The sequence below is a fragment of the Phaethon aethereus genome, assembly GCF_964289735.1.
Source record: "Phaethon aethereus genome assembly, chromosome: 5".
Classification (NCBI taxonomy): Eukaryota; Metazoa; Chordata; class Aves; order Phaethontiformes; family Phaethontidae; genus Phaethon; species Phaethon aethereus.
In genome coordinates, this window is record NC_138579.1 from 51999183 (window position 1) to 52024735 (window position 25553).

Here is a 25553-nt window from a genome sequence, read left to right on the forward strand (position 1 = left end):
TGCCCCTCCAGCTCCTCTTCAGATAGCTGGCAACTCCAGGAAGAAAGAGGGGGACTGGGGTGGACAAGGGTCCAGCTTATTTCTTTCCCATCCCTTTTCCTCCCCAAGGCTGAGAGAAGACTTCTAGGTCTGCAAGCCCAGTCCATGCTTACCATTACTTAAGAATGACAATTTAAAAACAAAAAAGGAAAAGGGGGGGGGGGGGAAGAGATATGCATAATTAGGTATTGTCCGTGGAAGGAGTGGGAGAGGGCGGGTTCCAGATCAAGACAGGAAAGGAACTCTCTCCCTCCCCACGTTTGCTTGTCTGGAGACCACATCCCCTCGGCACCCCTGCGCGAACACTTTGTGCTGTTGCTCTGACATCAGTCGACACAGATGACAAACACGGGGATGAATTCAGTGCTGCAGAGGGCAGGAGGGCACAGACAGGTGCACTGGGGCTAGGCCCGGTGCTTGGGGAGCATGTCCAGCAGGAACTCCGCGATGCCGATGAAGTAGACAACTTGTGCGATGCCGAAGAGAGGAGCAATGACCAGGGCTCGGCAGTATGCCCCTTTCAGGAAGGCCATGGGCCCTTCCTTCTGCCAGATCTTCCTGGGGATAAATGGCACAGACAGGTAAGTGTCCATCCCACCCTGTCACCATGCCAGGAGAGCCTCTGGCCATGCCCTACAGGCTTTCTGCCTCCCTCCAGAGCCTAAACCCAGGCAAGCACTGTTGCCTGGCACTGCTTCCACAGCAGATCATCCACCATCCCCACCATGTGCTCTGCAAATGGCCATACAGGAACATACCCCATCCCTACATCTGGCCAGGAGCAGGAGCATCTGCTTGGGTCTGGGTGTACAGCTAAGACAACCCCATGCTTGCATCAAGAGGCCCTCTGTTCAAAAGTTGGGGCCAACTCCACCCCCAGTATGGGACACAGCCAGATGGCAAGAGACTCTGGCTACAACAGCAATACAGAAGCAGAGCATTTGTGTTTTGAAACTCCCTTCAGGTTTTGAAGCAGCCAGACTGCAGTTTAGCAAAGGGTCAGAAGAGAATGCAGCTGAGGACAGCCCACTCAGACAACACTCCTGCAGCCACTGTTCAGAGCGGTCCTGGGAGGGATACAAGACTTAATGCTGGAGCATTTTCAGACAGCAGGCCTTGGGAGAGACAACCATAGCATTGCCTCCCTTTGCAGAAATAAAATCTCAATGTTACGACTTTTGGGGTTCAGACAGAAACATTTAAATATAAATTCTATATTTACCTTACTCAAAATTGGATGAAGTTGTATCTCTATATATGAACAGTATATATCTGGTCATATATCTATATATCTGTCTATATAGATAGATAGATAAAAGCACAGGTTCAGAGGGAACCTGAAGCAGAGAAACTGCTGGTTGGGTCTAGAAGCTGCACTGACTTCCTGGCAGTGTGCAGCAGCAGATGCCATACATCTGATGTGGCAGCCTGCTTCATAAGGAGTCTTACTTGGTGCAGTCCAGGATTCCTGAGTAGGTGTCCTCATTCACTCCCCTCTGCAAGGACTGCAGCCGTGTTTTGATCACTGGGGAGAAAGAGAAAAGAGACAGTGGTGAGCACTGGGAACGTAGCATGCTCTTCAGCAGGCATGAGCCACCCTGAGAGTAATGTGTTTGGTCTGTGTTCTTGGTGATCTCCTTTTGACTGTGTTTCATTTTCATGTATTTATCAGCAAAACAGGGGAAAACAAACCCATTCCTTTACAAATAGATAAAAGAAAAACACAGCCAGCCAAAACCCAACCTCCTCCCCTCACTGTGACCAGGGTTTTCCAAGGCTGACTTAAGCTTCTAAACTCAGGTACCTTTCTGCAAGGTAGGAAATTATTTTCAAATACTCAGCTGCTTCTGGAAGAAGTATCTAAAATATACAAAAGTGCTCTTAGATTTCTTCACACCTTGGATCATATGCAATGTTGGAGAGAGAGGAGTTACTGTATCATGTGCAATGTTGGAGAGAGGAGTTACTTTCTGGTGTTTCTCATAGCAGAGAAACCGAGGTGGTATTTAAGGCAGCTGCTATGGAGCAGGAGAAAAGGACACAGATCTTAGGCTCCCCCTGGTTGTCCATGACCATATGCATGTGGTGTGCACACTATCACTCCACATGGAAACATGACTTTTCAGGGGCACGTTTGCAGTCATTCCTGCGAAGAATGACTGAAATGAATGACACCCTCTTCCTGACTTATCTAGCAAGTACTGCAAAGATCTGTGTAAGCTGTGGCCAAAGGTACAGCTCAGCTGAGGGAAACATCATCTGAGCTGGAGGCAGCTTAGACAGCAGAGCTCCTCTCTTGTACCTTCCTATGAGCTCATACTGCGAAGAGGCTGGCATGGTCACCCTCCTCCTCACCTAGCCCACCCTGACTCCTGGTGCCAGGCCACAAGCACAGGCATCGGACTCACCATCACAAGGATTGACAGCCACTGCAGCTGTACTACCAGCCACACATCCAGAGAGGAAGGACACGTAGAATGGAGCCTTGACATTGGGGTCTTTCTGGCCCAGCTTGTTCAGGTTTGCAAACAGCGGGAAGTAAACAATGGAGAATGGGACATCCCTGCAGTAGGGAGGGAGGAAAGGGAAGAAAGAACAAGAAGGAGCAAAGTCAGAGTGGGACACCAACAAACTGAGCATTAAAGGAAGGGCTGCAAGCATCAGGCACTGGCAGCAGAGCCACGAGTACAATGCAAACATCCCAGCTCTGCGATTGCAATGCAGACAGGAACCGAAACTTAGCAGGGGCAAAACTGACTGCACAAAGGACAACAGGCCCATGGGAGGCATGCAGTCCTGCAGAGTCAATGGCCTCCCCCTGATTTTTCAACACTCAAACCAAACATCCCAGCACATTCAATCATTTCATACACTTTAGTTAATTACAAGAGGTTGGCAACCTGCCCCCCATCCCACTGGGCATTGCTTTAACTCTGCCATTGTTAAAACTAGAGGAGAATCACTCTGTGAAAGCCCAGGTAAAGTGTCAGAGCAGGCACCAGTCCTTGTATCCAACATGGTCGATGGGCCAGAACCCATTTCACACTCTGGAGACTCAGGCTGACAGCTTTGCTTTGCTAGCTCACAAGGACTCCCCTACAGTATTAAAATATGGACCATGGGGGAAAGAGAAGCCTTCCACAGAGAACAGCAGAATTAAATCTTCCAGGAACAAAAAGGTAGCCTTTCTCACTTTCCTGACCTTCTCTTCTTTAATGAGCAAAACCCGTGCATGGAAACCAAACCAAATCAAACCCACAACCTTGAAGCCAACACCCCTTTTGTAGGCTTATCCCCTGGATGGCTGGTGTTTTAGGATCAAGACTGGGAACACCAGTGCCCTGCGTTTGAGCCCACACCATCCTACCTTAGCAGTGTGGCTCCCAGGCCCTTGTAGAGTCCCGCAATGCCTTTGCTCCGCAGCAGCTCCCTTGTTATCTGTGTTGCTGTGGTGCGTGTTTCCATCACTGGCTCTGCTGCCCCCACCGCAGAGGAAGAGGAGACCTGGGCCTGCGCTGCCATCAGCTTCTTCTGTGCCGCTGGGGAGGAGTAGAGAGAGCAACTGGTCTGTAAGATGCTCAACAGCCGTTTCTTGCTGCCCAGTGCCATGGGACAAGGAGGAAGAGGCAGATCTCCAGGTGCACAAAAACATGCAGACAAAGGCCAGCCGGGTGCCCTGCAAGCTTTTGCTCCCAGTCTGCCCATCTCCCTCAGCCTGAGACAACCCAGCGTGTCCCAATCTCAGAGCTGGCTGCTGCCACACCACAACACTGTCTGGTGCACTCTCCTAGTAACTGGTTTTACCTAAGCAGGAGCAGCCTGTCACACATGACCTCTGCAGTGCAGAGAAAAGGAGCTGCCGTAAGCAGGCAGATGACAGTACCTGCTTTCAGCTACATCCCTGAGGCCCCAGTAGGGCAAACTAAAGATATTCATAAACAAGAGCGGTTCAATAATTCTGTTCTTTGCTTCCTTCCCTTGAAAACCATCATGGACCTCAGCCACATTTATAAACACAACCTGGTTTCTCCCAACCTTTTCAAACTGAAGCACTTCTGGTCTTTGGCCAGAAGATGGAGAGCACATCAACCTGCAGGCAATCCTCTGGCTGCCACCAGCACACCACAGGTCTCTTGCCACACAGAGAAAAGGTTGTTCACAGCAGCAAAAACCTCTTCTGAACCCTCAAACCATGGCTTAATGCCTTCAAACATTTTAAAATAATACATGCAAAGAGGATAAGGTCTGCATTAAAAACAGCAAAGAGACAAAAGAAAAAGTAAATTTGTGATTGTTCAGGAATGCCACATCAAAGGAGAGATAAAGGACAAATTGGTCCATTTTCCCAAAAGGGCCACAAACGTGGTATCTGGCAGTGTCATGCAGGGCTCCTGGGGAACAAGGCCATACCCCGGGCTGACCTCTGGAAGAGATTAATGAGATAGCAAACAGCTCTTTCCCCCAGAGTCTCCATGCCAGACTCTCGTCTCCATTCTCTCTAGAAATGCCCCACAGTGTTTCAGGCAAAAGGCTTGCACTCCCTCGTGCCTCTGTCTGCCAGCTCCTGCCCACAGCCCCAAGAGCCTGACCCCAAACCTCTTCCAAATGTAGTGCTCTGGGTGAATTTCATTTACCATCTCAGCTGAGACAACTGCTGTTTTTGTCAGGAGGAAAAAAAGAGAGTAAGAGGGGAGACAAGTCATTTAGAAAGGACACATCCACTTGGGAAGCTGTTAGGGAGGTGTTACAGGGGGGTAGAAGAGAGAGAATAGACATCAGAAAACATGGAGATGGAGGAAGCACCACAGGAAAAGCACTGGAGGATGCTAATCCCTTCTTGTGAGCACAGTAACAAGTTATAATCACTCACAAGCTGACCACCCAGTCATCTCTCCTGCCTCTCTCCATCCATCAGCAGCATTTGCTGTTTCACTTGCCAAGCCTATCACTCTGAGAAAAAAAACCATCACTTTTTGTAACTGCAAGGGCCTCTGCAAAGCCAGGTGAGCAAAGGGTGAGTGGAAACAAGATGGGAAGAAGAGGAGAAACTTCTGCTACAGTCTGAAATACCTCTGACTTGGTAGAGCAGGGGCAAAGAAAAGGATTTTCTCTGCTCTTTACTTCCCCCTCTGCCTTGACAGCCCAGCCCCAGCCCTTTTCCCTCTGCCTGCTCAGTGCACAGGGAAGAGAAGCCCACATACCAATTCGCCCTGCATCTTGCAGCTGGATTTTGAGCATCTCCATGGGAGTGGTGACAATCACCTGGCAGGTACCTGCGCCGCAACCTGCCAGCATCTCCCTCATCAGTGTCAGCTTTTTCCTGCCCGAAGAAAAGAGAGAAAGAGTCAGTCAGAGGAGGCGGCCTGGAGTAACACCGGGGCAGCGGGCTGCAGGGGCTTGGGGCACACCTCTGACCCTGCAGTTACAGGAGAAGCAGCCCAGGAGATGGGGGAACCTGCTAGGCTTGACAGTGCCGCATAGGCCAGGCTTGGCACCTCTGCCAGCATCACCTGATCTGGAGGAAACGACCCATTTTGGCCCCAGAAACAGAACATTCAGAAAAAGCCACAAGCCCAGCCAGAACAGCCCCAGTCAGGATCACACAACCCTCTCCATCCCCAGACACAGAGCTGCAGCTCCCTTCCAGCCTGGCATTGCCCCTAGTCAGGGCACAGCCTTCAGAAACGGTATCCCTTCAGAGGGCAGCAGAGGACCTGAGCATTAAGGGGGATAAACAGCTTTCCTTTTGCCAGCCTAGTCTTTCAAACACCATCAACATCCCCACAAGCAAACAAACATAGACCACAGGACAAGGAGCAAGGGGGCAAAATATTTGAGTTGCTGTTTTGGAGTTTTCTGACAAAAGCAAAATAAACAAACAGCAAACATGAGAGTCAGGTAGGCAGTTCCCCTGTGGTTAGCGGCTTCTTCACCTCACTAGCCTTTCCAAAACTGAAAAAGAGTAGCCTTTGCATTAAACTGATCCTGCCTAAGAGAGAAGGGATGGGATAGAACCACAGCACAGCAGCTTTGTGCATCCTCTGCACTGGAGAGCAGGGATTATCAGCGACATGTTCTTGCTTAACAAAATGCAGCATTTCATAGCTCCCTCCATCCCAAAGCCACAAAACAGCCCAGCTAAGACTAAAAAGAAGAACTCAGGATGCAAATGCTCAGAAAACCTCAAATTTCAGAAACTGATGAGTTTTTGCCCTGTAAAAAAAATCTCACACCAGAAAACACGAACTTGATTTTTAAAAAAAGTACCTCTGATCTGCTCTTTTCTAAAAGGGCAAAAAAAGAAAAAGCATATATAAAAATCACACAGCCAGAGGGAAACAGCGTCATCTTTTTTCTGTTTTAAATGCAAGTACTATTTTTACTCCCCTCAGCCTTGCTCCTACAGCAATACCTCATTTTAACCCACTCAAGTCCCTACACTATGGAGAAGACAGTCCCACAATGATATGCTCTATTCCCTTGCAAAACCAAGCCACACTCCCTTACCAGGGGGTTTCATATGCATGCACACACAGCACAGCTGTGGCACTGCAGGCCAACAAAGAAGCTTCAGTGCCAACACTATGGGAAAGGGAGAGGAGATGCGCCATAATCCTGCTGCCCCACCACGTCAGCCAGGCCGATTTCTCCACCTCTCATCTTCTCCAGGGAGGATATCAGAGCAGGGGATTAGAGGCACAGAGCCACAACGGAGATTATCAGTGACTAAATATAGAGATGTCCCATGAGGCTGAAAGGAGGAACATTTCACAGTCTCCCCTTTCCAAATTCCCCCATAGATGAGAAGCTACAAAGAACAATCCCTCCCACAGAGTTACCCGAACAGGTGCTGAAGCGTGCTCAGCAAGCTTTCCTGGAGGTACGCAGGTATCAGGGTATGCAAATCCAGAGGTCCAACTGGTACTGACACCTGGAGGTGGCCAATTTGTGCCTCTTGGGTGGCCTGAAGCACAGCGTCAGTCTCTGCACAGCTTGATACAGTCAGCAGCAAGGTTGCACAACCCCTAGCCCAGCCATGGGAGGAAGTAAACCACCCAAAGAAGCTGGCTGCTAGTCCCCCTCTATAGCACACTAGAGCATCTCCCACTTTAGCAAGAGCCCTGGAGCATCCCTGGAGTACACGTCTCCTGGCTTTCATCCAGGGCAACCGCTTTGATACCCAGTTCAAAAGATCAGGAAGATTTGCCGTATGTGTTCGTCTGTGAACCATTATTCCAGCCAACAAAATCAGCCTGGCTTGATTGAACTCCATGGATCTATGCCAGTGTGACCCAGCAAAGGATTTATGTGTGTGGGTATGTTTTAAATATGTCAAACAGGTACATCAAAAGCATCTACAACAAGGGCTTTCAGCTTTTGGTTTGCATATCCTGGGAACTGGGGGGAGTCCAAGAAAAACACAGCCTAAGATAAGCAATCTTTTGTCACGTTTAAAATTTGCCATACAGCGGTCAAACTCCCTTTGCAAAACCTCATCAGCCTGCACATAAAAGGAGTTTGAAAATGGCTCATCTCTAGATGACAAAGGGGTTTAAATATTTAAGGCACCACAAGCCTTATCTTCCAGTGGTTTAAAAACTGGAACATCTCAACTAACTTCAAAAGCTGCCACACCAGCAAGGATCTGGTCCTACAAATGCAAAAAACACCTTTTATCACAGCAAGAGGGTGTTAAATATAATATATACACAATAGTCCCAAATCCTGCACTGGCAGGAATCAGTTGTTCCACTTTAACTGACATGCAATTAATTGACATGACAAATCAACAATGTCAAATGTGGAGGAGAGAAGATTCATGCTCGATCTAAATTAGAGTTTCAAACTAGAGCTGAAAGAAAAGAAAGTAAAAAAGCAGGAACTAGAGGTTTATGGAGGGCTTTTCAAGAGCAACACATGAGTCCAAAGTTAGCATCTCTGAAAGCATCTGTATATTCATGCCACAAGGGAACAGAGTAGGAAAGGGAAAACCTTGACCGTGTAGGAGTTGACTGTGCTTGGGCAGGGACCAAACCCAGCCATTTCAGAATAAGGATGATAAGATTTCCAAAGACAGAAAATCTTTGATCTAAGGAAACATCCATACGAAGCCATATGTTACTATTTGCTACCCAAGAGGCTACTGTCCCCAGCTTGGACATTGCCTTCCTCACTCAAAATAACCACTGCCTCTGGTCTGTCAACTGAACAGATTGTAGAAAGCTCCCCAACAGTTTCAAAACAGAGTCTCAGCTGCTTTCAAACAATTTAAATAGTGGGTTTTTGATATGGCTTAGGGGACCAACATACAGTTGTCATCCTTCAAAGGGAGGGCAACCTGTCTGCCACAGCCACATGGGGACGTGCACACAAACTGCCAGTCAGTCCCTTTAACACAATCCCTGGCCTTCCAAGAGGGAACAACAAGCTATTGCAACTGCACTTCAGATCCTGGAAATGTAAAAGCAAGAAAGTTCCCATTACAAGCTCCCTCTCATTTCTAGTGCCAGCTCAAAAATGCCTCCAACAGGCAAAACAAAGCACTGATGCAGGACAGATCCACCTCAAAGTAATGCCACCAGATTAAATATTGCTCTTGCAGGCATTACTCCAAGCATGGTACAACCTGCATCTGGCTGCAGGAGCTCTGCATTTTGTGTTTGAACGAAGTCAAGAGGAAGAGGACTCTGTACCTGCACCCATTACATCAGGTTTGCCCTGGTGGGAGATCCCAAGTGTTTTGTTCCTATACGAATGTCTGTGGAAGTGAACAACAGACTGAGTAACACATCTGGGCATGCTGAACCGACACAACCCATGTCTTCTCCCAAGACATGTACCTGGAATGGAGACAAGGGCAATACTCCTCTCATGGGTGTATTACGTGATTAAACAGCCCATCTCTAGCTCCTTCTAGATTAACAGCTGAAAGTGTATTTACTTTCTGGCTGACCTTTGATGTCTACAACTTCAACCCACTGTAATTCCCTAAGCCTCTGTGTGCTAAATAAAAGACACACCCCCCCCAATAGCTATCCCTGAATAGGCACGGTGAGATTATCAGCTCTTAACTCGCTCTTTCTCTAGGGGAAGGGCTGGATTCCCCCACCTACAACCCCTGGTGGGTTGGATGAGGGTTATCTGCATTAAAAAGTGTCTGGACATCCAGTGGATAACTACAAGAAAGGCTGCCGTGGCCCACAAGGGCTCCTGCCCAGAGAAAGACCAAAGCACAGTGTGCGCAAGGTGACAGAGCAGCTCGGCACCAGGACTAGTAGCAGTATCCCTCCTTCCTAAATCAAGAGCCTCACTTCACAGCCTTGTCTATGAGCATTTTGCAGCTCAAGGATCAAACAGGCCACGCAATGGCTACTTAAACAGATGCCACAGAAGAGATGGTCCAAGTATTTTAGGAGAGCCTGAAAGAGAAGCAGATAAAGGAAGGAGCCCTCAGGAGATGTATCAGCTGGGAAGAAAAAGGAGAACAAGCTCCAGTCTCCACATGTGCATGGCAAAAAAGAAAAAGTGCCTTGCTTGTCTCAGGATTACAGCTGGCTATTTCTCTTCTCTGAACAAAGCTACAAGGCAGGGGGAAGCAGAAAGGAAGAAAATTTGCTGGCATCAGCAAAGACACAATTAACACAATTATGCCGGTCCTCCTAGGAATCTGAGCTGCTAAATCAGCAGACTGCCAGCCTTTGCCCCAGAATAGCAAAAAAAAAAAAAAAAAAAAAAGTATGAAGGTCAAGATTAAAGAGGACAGGAGCCATAAGGGAATAACACACCTTGGAGAAGAACAGCAGGAAACTCATCCAGTGACACTGGAGAGTTTTTATGAGCAAGAAATAGCTTTTATAAGAAGCCACAAGACACGTTTTACTGCAGCCAAAGTACAGTATTTAATCAAGAACTTGAAAAATGAACAACAAAATCTAACAAACATGCCACACACAACAGTTGTCTGGCACTCAACACTTTGGAGATAAACATGAAACTTTGTAGAACACTTTAAAGGGACTGGTTTTTATGAAGTGTTTAACACCCAAATTCAAAGAGGACACAAAGTAGGCAATACTTACATCTGTCAAAGAGGCGTCACACACTGAGCACCCAAAAACGAACAATATATTTTAAATGCATGCTTGTGTACTACCAATTTAAACTGTTTTCTTAGCTTCATACCCAAGTGCTTCACACTGAAGTGCTTCACTTAGCCCTAGTGACTCCTCTTCTCACATCCTCTGCTCTGGACAATGAAGCTGCTGCTATTTTAATAGCAGCTGTGAGATTATGGGTCTCTCAACACATCCAGCTTCAGAAATCCAGGGGAAAAAAAAAAAAATCCTCTCTGTTTCCAGCAGCCTGAAGGTTTCTCTTCTATTTCTCCTGGGAATTGCAGGGGCCCTCAGACCAAAATCATCACAGGACAATGTTTGACCCTTATTGCCTTTCTTAATTAGGGTCACGGGGTGCCCTTCAGGTTTTTCAGTACCTTGGGTTTCCTTCTTTCTTCCATGGCATAGCAAGGGGGTTTCCAGCACTCTCACAACTCACACAGGCCTTCCTTGTTCCTAAATGTCCAGGACAGCTTGGGAGGACCAGCACAGTTTTGTTTCCTCATGAAACAAGAGGCTGTAGCAGTAGGTTGTCATAATGGTCTCAATATCAGAACAGAAACAGGCAAAGAAGCAGAAATCAAGCCCCTTAGCCTGTGAACACACATCCTTCCTGCACCAAAAGGAGGGGAAGAGCATTGTACAGGCCGGAGTGCCCAACCAAGCTACTTCCAGGGTGGAGAGGGCTGGAGGAACAGACATCTCCAGACTCAGGGAGATGGGTGCACCAACAAGGGCATGAGGTCCCACATGAGGTCCTGATGCCTCAATACTCTACCTCCAGCAGCATCCAAGAGCATGGCCAGCGAAAAGGGAGTCTAGCACAAGCCTGCAGTGATACATCCCCAGAATATTCTTCCAGCAATTTGCAGGCAGGAGCTTCCTACGCCACAGGTGTTGTTTTCAGTCTGGCCTTTCGAAAACAGGCTTTATGCCAAGTTTTTTCTTAGCAGTTTAAAAGCAAATTCATTTCAGAGGATTAAAAAAAAAAATATATGCCTGCACACTAAAAGTTGTTGTGTAACTTGAGACTATTTTGGGTCATGCTGGATTTGCTAGACTCTCTCTGGTCCACACGTGCTTCTTCCACTTGCACATGGAGGACATACTCAGCATATTTTAATCAGCAAATACTGATAGAACACACACAGTTTTTTGGACAAGGATCTCCAGTTCATGCAACACATTTCAAGCAAGACAAGTGACAGAAGCTTAACAACAACGGCATTCAGAGTCAAAGAGGACTAGAAGACTTTCGCAGCTCTGAGTCAGAAAAGCATCTTTTGGGATGCTGGCCTAAGAGCACAACATACTATGAACACACAGCAGATGGTTCAGCTCCACCAAAAGCCCTTTTTGCACAAGCCAGACTAAGATCTTGGTGGCTCACCATGAAAAAACAGACCCCAGCCTTACACTGAGCCTAAGTCCCTCCGCTGTGCTTTACACCATATAATACCTTGACTGTTGCAATTACATATCCAGAAATGAAACCACATTGACATGCCAGGCAGCTTGAATCGTCACCCTTCTAACCCTGGGCTGTTTTGTTGTTCATACCTAGGCTTTGACTGGAGTTATGAAATAAATAGCCCAACCTTGCTATGTGCTAACAGGTATGTACCCTGTTTTGCCCTGGCTAGGAGAAGTGTTTGAATTCCAGCACCGCTAATCCTGCTCTGTCTTACAAACACAACTGGAGTGGACAGAAGCATCTCAAGGGAGAAACCTGCAGACTGCAAACAGCTTGGAAAGAGGGAGCAGGAGCAAGGCAAACCCTTGGGTGACAACACAGCTTCATGACTCAATGAAATGGCCCCTTGCCATCACTCCTATTTGCTGCACGTGCTACACATAGGAAAAGATTCTGTGAACTGCTAAAGGCAAAGTAGCATGCAACAGCTACAGCATGGCCAGGCACAACCCCTCCAACAGGTTACATACACCATCCCCAGGCCTGGGATTTCGCTAGCATGGAAGAAAACGATAAGCAGCTGTCCTAGAGTTTCTAAGGGCCATTATCCTCACTAGTAATGTCATGCTCTTTTCCATCATCCCCTGCTCCCCATATACTAAGCAAGATCACAGCATGCACCAGACCTTCCAGCTAGATCTTAGGTTCATAGACTATGCCAGCCACAGCCAATCTGCAAGGCATCTTCTTTCACATCACATCTTGGAGTGACGTTTCTAGTTAGAAACACTTTAAACCATCTATCACAGCAGTATCAAGGCTCTGCCTCTCTGTTCAGCTCACACTGGCTATTCTCATGAGCAGAGTTGACCAGATTTCATTCATCCAAGCCACCCATGGTGGTTGAATGAGATGAGTGACCCCAACTCCACATGCTGCCTAGCTATTGTCACCTAACTGTGGAGGAACCTTTCTTTTCTCTAAAGGAGTTAAAAATGCTTCATGTCAAGACACAAAGGCTCCCCACTATGGTATCACACTCGTGCTTCAGGTTGCTGTAGTGCCAGTCCCATCAGGGCATACGTTTTAGGAGAACAGAGTGTCTTACTCTTGGCAAAACTCTCTAGCTCCTTCCTTCTGAAGGAAGCACAGCACATGATCCACATCATGTGTGATCAGCCAGGAACCCAGAAGTCAAACTGGAAGAGGTCTGGGTGAAGACCTCAGCTATGGGAACAGCTGCATGCTGCTTACCCAAACACCTGCTCAAAGCCTGCCTCAGCACTGAGAGGCAGACACACACATTTGTCCTATGAGGATGGTATCATCTCTCATGGTGCAGGACATCTATTGACAGGCATGTCATGTTTTAATGGCTGAAACATCACAGCAGTGATTGCTCTCACAGAACACCAAATATGCTGCAATGCTGCTCTAATTTCTTCCATGAGCCACTCTCTCAGTGGTGGTACAAGGCATGGCAGCTTGCCTTGCCTTTTGTCTTCCCTGTACAGCCTACTAAGTCCTCACTTCGTAGGTGGTGGCCATGAGCTAGCTGTGCTCCTGTCTACTGCAGTACACCAGGGCCCGCTGTATTGTCTGCTGCAGAGATCAGACCCAATGCTCGGCAGAAGCGATGAGCAATGAGGACATCATTACCTCCCACTGTCTGAGCAGAGCACAGAAGAGACACTATTTTAAGAGACACAAAAATCACAAACAGCTGCGAGCCAATGAGTCACACAAATGTCTGTTAGTTGCTACTTTGAAAGACTCCGGAACAAAAAAAATAGGTATATGAAAGAACTAGATCCTCAACCTGTGTCAGTCCACCGTCTCCACTGAAGTTGTTGAGCCACTGATCTGCAGCAAGCCAAGACTGACACGGTATGTTATAGGAAGTTGTTTAACCCATATCATGGGTAATCGTGGCAAAGCTTTGCATTTTCAGTGAGGCTCCACCCCATCACTGCTGATGGGAACAGTCAGGATCATATCCCAAGCAGGCTGTTTTCTAACTACTGTCACTGAGGACTGGAGACAGTGCCCTTCATTGGCTGTCTCTGGAGAAAAGTCTCATTCTGAAGGCAGACAAAATTGTTTTCCAAATTGCAAGGGAAACATCTTGGTGAAAACAGCATTAAATATTCAGGGCCCAGTCCCTCTCAACTGCTCACCTAGCATCTTTTACTCACATTTAATTCACGTGAACCAACCCCAACTTGCAAGCTAAACAGATCATTTTATTCCTTCAGCATTTATTTGCAAGTCAGCTGTTGAGAAATGCTACAAGTGTCCTTTGTCAATTCAGATTCACCACCTCTCTACAATTATTTTCAAGCTACAAAAGGACAAGAGGGATGCTAAGTTTGGGGTCTACAGAACTTGACTTGCCATCTGTTCAAGCCAGAAAGAGCATAACAGCTCAGGATGATGAGGACAAGGGTCCTCCCAGCAGCTGCTTCAGCAGTGATCCATGCCATTGGGCTCCTCTCAAATGTTTTGCCTACAAATTCTGGATCTTCTAACACTGGCTTAGATCTGGGACTATTTTTGGAAGCTTGAATAAAAAGCAGGCATCCAACCGAGTGCTTTTCAATTCCCATTTTAGACATTACATCCTTAGCCCAAATGTAACCACCAGCTGAGCTGTTCAAGGTCAACTCATATTTCAGTCATCACATCACCCTATTCCACCTTTGCCCTGACATTTCACCAGACTTGTCCCAAGAGCTGGTGTCTTTGAAGTTGAACGCGAAAGGTCTGCACCCCCTACTCACCCATCTTTGGAGAGGTGATGCCGGAAGAAGTCATTGGCTGCCAGTTTGATAGCCTTTTCTGGTGTCACTAGAGTCAGGTTCACTGCAGCCCCTGGGCAAGAAAAAGAGGAAAAGGCCATTGGAGACAGAGAATAAAGGAACTGTTAACTCCATCTTTCACGAATGAGTTGTAACTCCTGCTCAAAACCAAGGACTGCTGAAGGAGATCTCCTAATGCACCAAAAGGGTTTAGAAACACCACTGGAAATTAATAGGATTTCTGCCTCCCAACACCTTGGGTTTTTGAAAACATTCCCTGATGTGTTTCTACTCCATTTGCAATATGTTTCTGGTTATTTCTTTAGCTTCACTACTACCTCCCACCATGCATACATGCATCCTCTTCTCTCATCCAAGGATGCATTCCTATGAATCCAGAAGAATGCAGATAAGACCTTCAAGAAAGGAGTACAAGTTGGATTAATGGCCAGCCCCAACTCTTTTGCAAATATTTTGCGATGCTGAGAAGAAAAATCCCCCCGCCCCACCTTCTTGCTACTGTCCCTGCCCAACCACCACCAAAAGCAGAGCAGCTTGCTTACCAGGCAGCGCAGAAAAGGCAGAGCCATGGAAAGACCTGGAGGCTGGCTGAAGTCAACTTGACTCATCTACACAGAAGTCAGCCAGCTCTAGACCAATCCTTGGAGTTAAGTGGCTTCCCTTGTATATCACCACTGGGTGTCACCCTCAGAACAGCCAGGGCTGAAGTGGCTTTTTTTGTCCACCACAAGCTGCATCCTGCAGAAATTCCCCTAATGAGCACCATGGCAAAGCTTGCTGGGGAACCTGGGGTGTAAACAAGTCTTGGCTCCCCCACCACGTGCTGGAGTGTCCTTTTGTCAGGAGCAACAAACAGCAAATCCCTGTATTGTGCCTGCCACAGTGAGAGGTCTGTGTGGCCTGGTTAGCTGCTGTGGGCCATGGATGCCAGCATTAGTGCAACACAGCAACTTGGGGGCAGCTTTCAAGCTGCCCTGGGGGAAGTGGCATGAGGGGAGGGCTGGTCCCTTCTGAGCATACTGGGTTTTGCATCATTAGCTTAATGCTCCAGAACATTCTCCTCCCATTAAATCTTATGGCTCAAAAGTTCCTGCAGTGGATGACCAGAAGCTCTCCCTGCACTGAAGCGTACTGAGCCCCAAGCCCTCCAGAAGAGCTTCACTTGAGACTTGCTAATGGCCTATGAACACCTTTGCAAGGACAAACACAAATACTAGGGTATGCCTTTTGCATTTATGCTTGCTGTAGAGATTTAAACAATTTGTCCCAAAGCTCCGTATTCCAAAGAGAAGCAAAGAGAGAAGCCTGCACTCCCACTAGGCTCCAAAGACCTGGCGGGGTTCATTTTCAGGGAGGTTTGAACACAAGTTGAGAGGAGCTATAAAGGCTCAACACACCTAAAGAACAGCAACTCAATCCTCTGTTCCACAAGGATAGACTCCTCTCCCTCCAAACAATTATTGAGGAACTCCTAATATGACATGGAAAGACATAGGTTTAGGGGGACTCTCCTCAGATTAGGAAGCAAAGTTGCAACTGGGACTTCTGGGAACAGGATAACTGGGACCAGGACACGGGAATCCTTGGCTCCACATCCTCTGCTCAGAGGACACTTCTCCATCACACAGGAAATCGCAGCAAGAACACAGACAGCCTTTGCTGGGCAGGGCTTGGTAGCCCAACACGTTTTCCCCTCTTTTGAATGCCCTGTTTGGATTTTGCAGGAAATACAGAGTAACACTGCCTCGTGGCAAGCTAAGCCAACACATTCATTCCACACAGGCCATGATATCCAACAAATGCCATCTTCTACAGGAGCCAGGGAGCAGGGCAGCCCTCTCACACTCCTGAGCTTTTGCAAACTTTTAAGTGTACTAGTGATTGTGCTGCTTCAGTTTGATGTGCTACCTAAACATCATATCCCCACCACCACGTCTCTTGCATGTGATGAGAAGCCACACAGACATGACCTTCATGCTCTACCTTTTAATGTCAATCATATCAGGATCTACAAAGCAAATCCACACAGCCCAATTTTTAAGTGGAAGTGGCTATCCGTGAAGTGTTTCCTCGAATGCCAAGTTGATGACAACTTCAACCCCACTCCTAATGGCTAGAAAATAAAACAGCTGTACGTTACTGACATGCAGCATGAATAACTATTTCCTTGGAAAAACAAGGAGAGAAAGAAAGAATAAACCCACTACCCTAACACCAGTGCGAAGGATTCACTGAAAGAAAGAAAACGAACTCCAAACCATCAAGCAAGAACTTAAGCGAGAAGTATGCTTCCATGTGCTGACCTCCTCCAGGAATCAAGAGGCTTTCACAGTAATTTCTCCTTCAGTTGCAAATAAAGTAGAAAGTAAAAACACATAATATACACAGAAAAGTTAATGAACCTGGGTCTTCTCCTACATCTTTGATATTTTCAGTAAAGCAGCTTAGCAGAGAATGGATAATCCCTGTCCTCAATGATCTGTAACAGCTTCAACTGACTGGAGGAAAAGAAATTAGCTGCTGGCTGTACGCTTTCCACAGCGTTTTCTACCTTTTTACAAAAATCACATAGCTCTTCAATTCTAGCTGTGCCAATGACTATTTCCCTAACTAAAGCTAACCTTGGCCTATAGGCAACGTTACATGTACCAGAAGCAATGACAGACAAACAATGCAAAAATAAATTGCAATCATTAAAAAACAAAGTATTTTGAAAAGAAGTATGGAATCACTACAAAACCCAAAAATCAAATAGAGGCAAAACCACTTGTTTGCCAACTTAACTTGTAAGTGCCCTCTTCTCACCGAGCCTTGGGTTTTGTTATTAAAACACATTTCTCATAGAAGCCCTTATAGATCACCAGCAACCTACATAACAGGGGGATTGAGTCATCCCCCGTGCGGCACTGGTGTGCATGTGAGGTATTATTAGCAGAGGCCAGGGAAGGCTGCCATACTACTGTAGTTAGACTGCTGCTATCCTCCAAACGTCATCAACAGCAAAGGGCATTTCCCCAGCCTGATCTAGGCCTTTGGCTCCCTTTAGCTAGGCTAAACAGCTGGTCTGCAAACAGCAATGGGACTTTCCAGGACATGCGCTGGGATCTATAGGCAGCTTCTGGATGGACTGTAGCAGAGAGCAGAGACAACACCTCTCTGAGGTCCCCTTCCACTGGTGTCCACAAGGTCCAGGAGCACACAGGCACCACGGATTCATTTGCTTGGCATCACGTCTGAAGGCAGCACAGTGTCATCCTTTGAGCATAGACAGGGTTAGACAGCACCACGCAGTTTTGAGGCACTGCTGCTACCTAAAAAAATGTTAAAAACCCCTCCTCCTCTTCCTCCTCCAAACAAACCCAAGAACCCCTGTAACTTTTTGGAGAGAACTTGACAAATGTTGGGACTGCCTTATACAACACACAGTTCACTATGGTCTAGTCATACAGAGCAAGGACTGTCTGCCCACACACCGCACTTAAGAGATGATTTGCCAAAAAGCATCCTACAAGCTCAAGCCTCTCTCTCAAGCCTCTGTCTGCATGGAGGAGCTTTGATTCACATGTGAAGGAGACCTGAAGTTACACAGTGGGAATGCCTGCACCCAAGCAGACCCTTTCTGTCCTCCAACAGAGGCCAAGTGCCCTGCAGGGATGACTGATGCACTTGTGACTCCTCCATGGAGCACAGCAGCTGCCACTTTAGCACATTAACATACAATCCTCCCAGTTCAAGCTTAAAGGCTGCAAGTAAGAGCTTGCATCATACAGCAACTTCTGCTGGGAACTGGGACAGACAGAGGGAACAGGAACCAATCCCACCATCTGATTTCCATCTGCCCCTGTCCGCAAGGCTGAGCCATCTCTTTACCTTCTACCCAGAAAAGCACTCACATTCTTCATGAATCTTGGATGTATTTTACCCACCCATCCTCTCTCTTAGAGGGAGGGAAGGGCTGTTAACGTCAGCTCACAGAACTGAGGCACAGAGACCAGGACTGCTGTACTTATAAGAGTCACTTTTGCACCCTGGCCATGCTGAAATATCTATGTATTTCTGGAAGGAGCTGGAGCTATTCACAAAAGCCCTCTTTAAACCCAGCTCCCTATTTAATAGTCAAAGGTGACAAGTAAATTCAAGCCACTATCAGCTCCCTGAACAGAGGGGGTACAAAGTTAGTGGGTCATGGACCAAGCTGACCAGACTCATTATAGCTGGGAAAAGTAAGAGCTATGCAAAACCCTCTGCACCCTTTGAGATTTCTGCCCGGGAGTAAAAAGTGGCCTGGAGATGCATATCCCCACCACCACCACACACCTTACAGGAATAAGCTGTCTCTCTCAAGAACCCTGATGGGTCCTACAGTCTCGCCTGCAAGTTTCCAGGACCAGCTTCTTCCTTCTGCTCCCCAGTAAGCAGCCTGCCACCGCATATTTACAGCCAAAGTTAACGCAGGCTCCATTCCTGGCTAGGAACACAGAAGCAGCCAGCTTCTGATAAAAATCAAGGGGGAACGTGTCACTGCTAGCATCGAAGATGGAGCTTGCCAGGGTTCCTCGGGGTTATTTGTCTTGTTGCCTGCTCCCAGGAAAGCTGTCGTGAAGCAGCCAATCCACCCCCGGCATCCAATCCACTCCCCCAAAACGCCCACCAGCAAGTTGCGCAAGAGACGCTGCCTCAACAGCCAGTGCCTGCTCCCAGGACGGCTGGCTACAGTGTCTGTGTTTCCTTAGGAGCTACAGAAGAAGCGGCAAGAGACACTACTGCTGCCAACAGCAAGGCGCCGGCATCTCCGGACTCCTGCTTGAAAAAACAAAGAGCAAGGACTCACTTAATCAAAGCTGTACTTTAATCAGGCTTTATCAGTGAATGAGTGCCATGAAGAATGCTATGTGAAAGCCTCAGAGATGAAAACTGCATATTCAGTCAATTGAATAGTAGCATATAAAATGAATCAGAGTTCAGTGTCTACTAAGCCAGTTGGGACCACGCTGAAAGACAAGAAGATATTCCACATTTTTGCCTGTTATGAGTAAAGTCAGGATTTGGCCTGCTGTTCTTCAATCTTCAAAACCTTTAAAAACTTTCAAGGATTTTGTGTTTAAACTAGAAAAGGTATAATGTCAACTGAGGAACTCACTGCTGCAACAGACAGCCAGGAGATTTCTAGCAGGTTAGCACACAATGAACCAAACAGCTGAAGCTCCACCATGAGCCAACCTCTGATTTTCTTACCACCCCAAGGGAATTTTTTTCTGGAGGCAGATTATTTTTAACTTTTTTTTTTTAATTGCAGTTTGTCTTAATACTTGAAGCACTTGGGCATGCTTGAGAGACAGCTCGTTTTGGAGACAAGCTACCAACTAGATAGGACAGCAGGCCTGACTACGTTGGTGGTGGGCTTTGACATAAATTCAATCATCAACCACAAGCAAGACACTTCAAGGGGTTTGCTACTGCCCCTCTGACAAAAGTTACTGTGGCCAAGCTGGGAAACACATACAGTCCTGAAACAAAGTCCAGCAGCTTCATTTAAACTGCTAGTAAAGACGAACTTCAGTAAATGGCAAGGTTTTACACCAGAACAGCCATGGGGAGGACTCAAGTCTTCAATGGTGGGGAGCTGAGAAGACACCTGGCATGGAGGAGTTTATTTTCAGAAACAGCTGCACCTTTCAATGTCTTAGGATATTGCTAGGTTATTGAATTATAAGCCAGAGAATATGGGCTTTTTCCTCCAACTTATGCACCAAAAGCACTTATGCTCCAACGCAAAAGCTGCACCATGCCTGACTCAGCTTTACTTACCTCTGTACATGCCAAAATAACCTTCTGACCGAATTGTTTTAATGAGGCAGTCAGACCTGCAAATGAAACAGAGAGAGATAAAACATGGGAGCTCAAAGGTGGGTGAGAGCAGAGAAACACAAAACAAATCTCTTTGAGTGGTTTTCATTTATGATCTGTCAGCAAAACCCTGAGCCAAGAAGGGAACCACGTCAGCCGCTGAATGCGCCATTGTTCAGGCCTGAGTCCAATTTCAGCCCCTAATTCACAGGGGCTTTGAAACCCCTGGCTTACCCACACACACTGTCAGCTTTCTAGAAACACAAAAGGGAAAAGTGTCACTGCAAGGGCTGTTTATCCAGGGTCCCCTGTGGCAAATATGTATGAGATGCTCTAACTAGCAGATCCCCATGCACATGTTTTCAAATCCAGCTCTAGGAGGGAAATAAGGGGGGGGGCAAAACCCACAATACTGACTTGCTTGACTTATTCCATGAAATTTGACACAAGGCACACAAGCACTAGATGACCTGAACACTCAGTCATCTGTGACCTCCCACGCAGATTAAAGCACGCGCTTTTAACACATCGGGTCCCACAGCATGCAGCAAGCTCTAAGGATCTTGCCCTAGGGAGAGCACAGCAGTGTGCCGTGGAAGTCCACTCCAGGGGGGCACTGTCACCTTCTTTGTTTCAACTACATTTACTGCAAATGGGAAAAGTGTGCAGAGCACCAGAATGGCTCAAAGCCTTTCAGAGGCACAGACACATACTTAACAAATCCAGAGGCGCAGTTCAGGAAGGCAGTGCAGATCCCCTGGCAAAATTTCCCCTCACCGGATGGCAGCTGCATGAAGCCCAGGTGCTGGCTGAAGGTTGACTTTGGGGTCTTTGGGAAAGGACAGGTACTTGCCATGGCCACAAGGGAAGGGAGAGGTGCACATGCATGCACGTGTACATAATTAAGGAGCAAAATGCTTTTTAAAGTAGTAATAAGGGAAGTGTAGCTGATGAAAACAAGAATACATTCCTAAGAGATTTGGCAACACAAGGAGTAAACTTCAATCTCTGCTCTGTAGCAGTGCTGAGGTGGGAACTCTGTATTTTCTTCTCTCCCTTGAGAGCTTTATGGCCCTACTTGGCTCAAGACTGTTCTAGGGTACCCTGCATTATTTGTGAAGAGTCCATTCTGCATTGCTGCCAGTCATGGCAATGAGTTTCCACATCCTTTTGGACACAGTCTTTCACACACTGCACCCCAGCTCCTGCAGTTTGCATGCACTCATCTCATTCTTGGTAGCAGCCCCCCCCAACACATTTGCAAGCCCCAGAAATCTCAGGCAACCTTTCTCCCCCGCCCCCACACTCAAGCTCTTCCACTGCAATGCTGGAGGCAAGGCATTTTCCCCAAGGCAGTAGCGCACTGCTTTGAACAAACCGTGGCAGACAGGGGAGTGGGAAGAGCTGCTTCCCACTACACTCATGTCACCCTGCTGCCTCATCATAAGGTTTGTACGTCACTTCCAGCCCCTCAAGCTGCAGCAGAGCGAGATGGAGCCAAGGTCATGCCCAGCTCCTTTCTCTCCCTGGAAAAAGGGAGCCAGCAGCTAACTAAAATTATACATAACATACTTCGGGAAGCACAGCCCAAAAGCCCATCTCTCTCCAGCCCTCAGGGCTGCTCCAAAGTGTCTTTGGCTCTTTCAAGGGAAAGACTCCCCTGATGCCAAAGGTTTCTTGAGCTGAGCAGAAGCAAGGCATGCTGTCTTGAAGGCAGACAGCCAAAATTTTAAATTAACTTGCTGCCTTCCTGGATGTTCAGCAGAAACCTTTGAGATCTGGTATCTATGAGCATACATTCCTGAAAAATAAGCCCCTGTAACTGGTGATTTCAGACAAGCCCTCCCAAATTGCTAGCTAGCATAAGCGTGTCTCTGAAGACAAGCTCCATGCATGGCAAAAGCATCCTCTTAGTGCTTTTCCCTTGGTTGCCTAGGTAGGACACAGGATGGCCTGATGTTATCTAGAAGATGTGTTATCCCCATTACTTCTTTGTCCTTGCCAGCCCCTCGGTCCCCAAAAGACCTTTTCACTTATCCTCACCAGCCCAAGCTTAACTTTCCCTACAACGGCTGCCAATACCAGAGGAACACCTCCAGCATTACTCATTCACATCCAGTCTTTGTCATAGACTCTTAAGAGGAGCCAGCTCAAATACACAGGGTAAATCCTGTGTATTCCTTAACGGTGCTCCATCCCACAACAACTCCTGGCTACAGAGCAGATCCAAACTCTACTGCTGGAGGTTAAAAGACTTTCTCATACTGACTCCTCGTGTCCAGAGATGAGGCATCCTGAAATGGTCTCCCAAGGGGAGCCTACAAACCCTTCAACCTGCCCAAACTCCTGTTGCTGTCACCTATCAGGTCAGGGGGAGAAGCAATCTGCAGCAGCAGCAGGACACAACAAAAAAGAGACGCAAGGCAAGACAGGAGGCCATGCCCTGCCAGCACACCTGAGCACACAAACAACGCAGGGAGCAGAGCACGCTGTCACTGTCAAGGGAAGCACCAGTCTGCTGTGGCATGCCAGAGCCTACAGCCTAAGCTCATGCATAATTACATGTCATCAGCTAGAGCAAGGAGACCCAGAGACTAAAACCATCAACATACAGAGAATTTTTTTCCTATTCCCACTCTGCCTCAAATTCCTCTGGGCAGGAAAGAGGAAAATATTGGTGTGGAGGAGCAGGGAGCAGGAAACACTACTTCTGAAACAAAGTGGCAGGAGGACAGGACACATCATCAGTCCCAGTCCCTTCTCCCCCCGTCAATGACACCAGTACTTTTGGAAAACTAAGGCCTGACTCTGGTTCCTACTATAAAGCATTGTGTGCTGTGTGGTACATTCCCACAGCAGATACACAGCCCTAAGCATCTCACACAAATCCCAGGTGAATTTGGTGGGCTGGATATATTCATGCGTTCTTTTCCTGCAGCACTTGAATTTTTTTGGACATAGGACTGCTGGGGTAACTACAGCATGTGTCAACCTGTGACCCTTCAAAAGATTCTGCTCCAGAATGGGAATGGGTGATTGCTTCCTCTTTTTAAAACTGACACAGCAAAGGAAAGGATATTAATTTCCAATATGAAAGTCATGGAAAACAGAAGAGAGGTAGAAATTCCTTCATGCACCTGGTTGTGGCCCAGCAGAGAACCAAACAGGGCTCTATGTTTTGGTTTTGTTTCTGAGCCCTGACAGCAGCAAATAAGCTGCTCCCAAGCAAGGGATGCAAACAGATGTGCCCTCTGCAGAGATCTTGCCTACTGGGCTCAGCAGCCTGAATAGCTGCTTTATTTACTTTATCTGCTCTAGCACAGCTTGATTCAAGACTGTCCCCTGGGTTTCCTGGAGACAGCTCTGTTCCTAGAAATGCTGAGCTCACCTGAAAGGTAACAAAGTGGAAGGACTCCCCACAGAAAGCCCTGGGGGATGCTGCCTGTGCGGGCAAGTACTCACATGCTGGTGTACATCCGCTGGCCATTCTGCTGGTTCTGCAAGCGAGTTTTTGCTAGGTCAATGGGAAATACACAGGTGACCCCAATCAGCCCAGCTATGCCTCCATTGATCAGCTTGGCAGGTAAACTGTAAGGGGATGAGATGCAGAGAAACAAATGTCTTAGCACCAGCATAAAATCAGGGGAGGGAAAGAGGAAAGAGTGGAGCTCTTTTGCATGACCAGAGTTAACACATCACTATGCGACGAGGCTGTCCGCCCTCTCCAGCACAAAGGGAGCTCTGCCTCAAGGCAAAGCTTGGCCCTTGCTGTACATACAGGGGAGGAGGGGAAAGCAGCACATAGCATCAGAACAGATCACTGATGAGTGGAGTGGAGCCAAACAGCTAAGCCACACATTGCTAAGAGCAAGGAAAAACCCTGTTTCCCAGGACCCAAGGGCTTCTGTTGTCCCTAGAGGAGAAAAGACAGAGTGCTGCACCATCTACCACATGGACAGACTTCAGTTAGGGCCTGATGGCATCCAAGCCAGCAGGTTTACTGGCAAATGGTTTTCAGCACTGCAGTCAGATACACATCTAATGAGAGGTTCGTGACACATCAGCTGCTACCATCATGTGGGAACGAGCCCAGCAGAAGCACCCAGCTGGCAGCCAAGGAGCAGACAGCTACAGCTCCAGGAAACTGCTTCCAGACCCACTGCCTGGGGCAAGGGGAACACACACAAACCAATAGCCCAGCAAAACCACCGGACTGGCAGCCCTGCACAGCCACAGATGCAGAGATGTGAGCTCATACCTCTCGGGGAAATCAAAACCTGGCTGGCTGCATGTGCTTCCAAAACACGAGGCTCTTGCCTTTGTGCTTGCCTTTGTGTTCCCACAGGGAATTCTTGCAAGTGGCACTGAGTGAAAGCCAGATCATCTAAACATGGGTTCCCAGCAAATTCAATTATGAAAAATGTCCAGCACTTATATGCTCAATAAACCACTACAGACAGAGACAAAGGAAGCCTGTTTGAGTCAGCTCCCTCCAACAAAGCACAGGATATGGCTCCCTGAACACAGGATGTGTCGAATATTAAACTGACAACAGTCCTAGATTGCAGCTGGGAGAGCCAGTGAGGCCAAGTCCTCACACCGGGGCAATGGGCACCCTGCCTTTCACGATGGTGACATAATGCTCTGGATGGGATCACAGACTGCATTACCCACTGGAAGCAGCAGCAGTGAGGCTGGCCGTGGCATGGTGAATGCTCTGCAAACATGTGCCACTCCAGCAGCATTGCAGAGAGGATCAATAAGCAGCCATGCTGAAAGAGCTGCCTCTCAGCTCCAGGCTCAAGGGAAAGGCAGGATATGGAGACTCAGCGTTTCAACCTAAGGTCTCCCTGGGGGAAGCAGCAAAAAGAGAGGTGGAGGGGAAAAAAAAAAGTCTTTGCCCACAAGTGCTAAGCATGACCTTGACACCCCAGGAAAACTCCTTTCAGCCTCTGCTCTCCTGCAGCCAGAACTCCTTTCTCCTCAGCACCCACACAACACACACACACAGCCCCAGGGCTGGCACAGCTAGAAGAAGAGATGCCAAGGACAGGCAGACAGACCTGAGCTCAGCCCCCATCCCTAAACAAGATGGTGCTGACCAAGAGTAAATTAAGCACAGCATGTTAGGAAGGCAGGCCTAAATAAGTGCATAAGCTCAGTGCAGGGCCAGACTGCAAGATCTCACCAGTTTGAGACTCTGTTGCCTTGGGGATCTTTGTACCACAGTATGAGAAAGGAATAGATCTGCCTGCAAACTCCTGTGTTCAACTTGTTCTCAGGACATGGGAAAATTTCCAACGGTAAGCCTCACATCAT

General features: G+C 47.5%; 1 protein-coding gene across 1 annotated transcript; it reads right to left on the reverse strand.

Annotated features, from left to right (window-relative positions):
• Positions 1 to 443: 443 nt before the first annotated feature.
• SLC25A22 (solute carrier family 25 member 22) lies at positions 444 to 25553 on the reverse strand (the record flags this gene model as incomplete). The annotated part of the gene is made up of 9 exons (XM_082000182.1): positions 444 to 597; positions 1489 to 1564; positions 2448 to 2602; positions 3407 to 3578; positions 5241 to 5359; positions 14349 to 14439; positions 20196 to 20251; positions 23697 to 23822; positions 25549 to 25553. 9 exons carry the CDS (start codon positions 25551 to 25553, stop codon positions 444 to 446), a joined length of 954 nt encoding a protein of 317 aa, XP_081856308.1.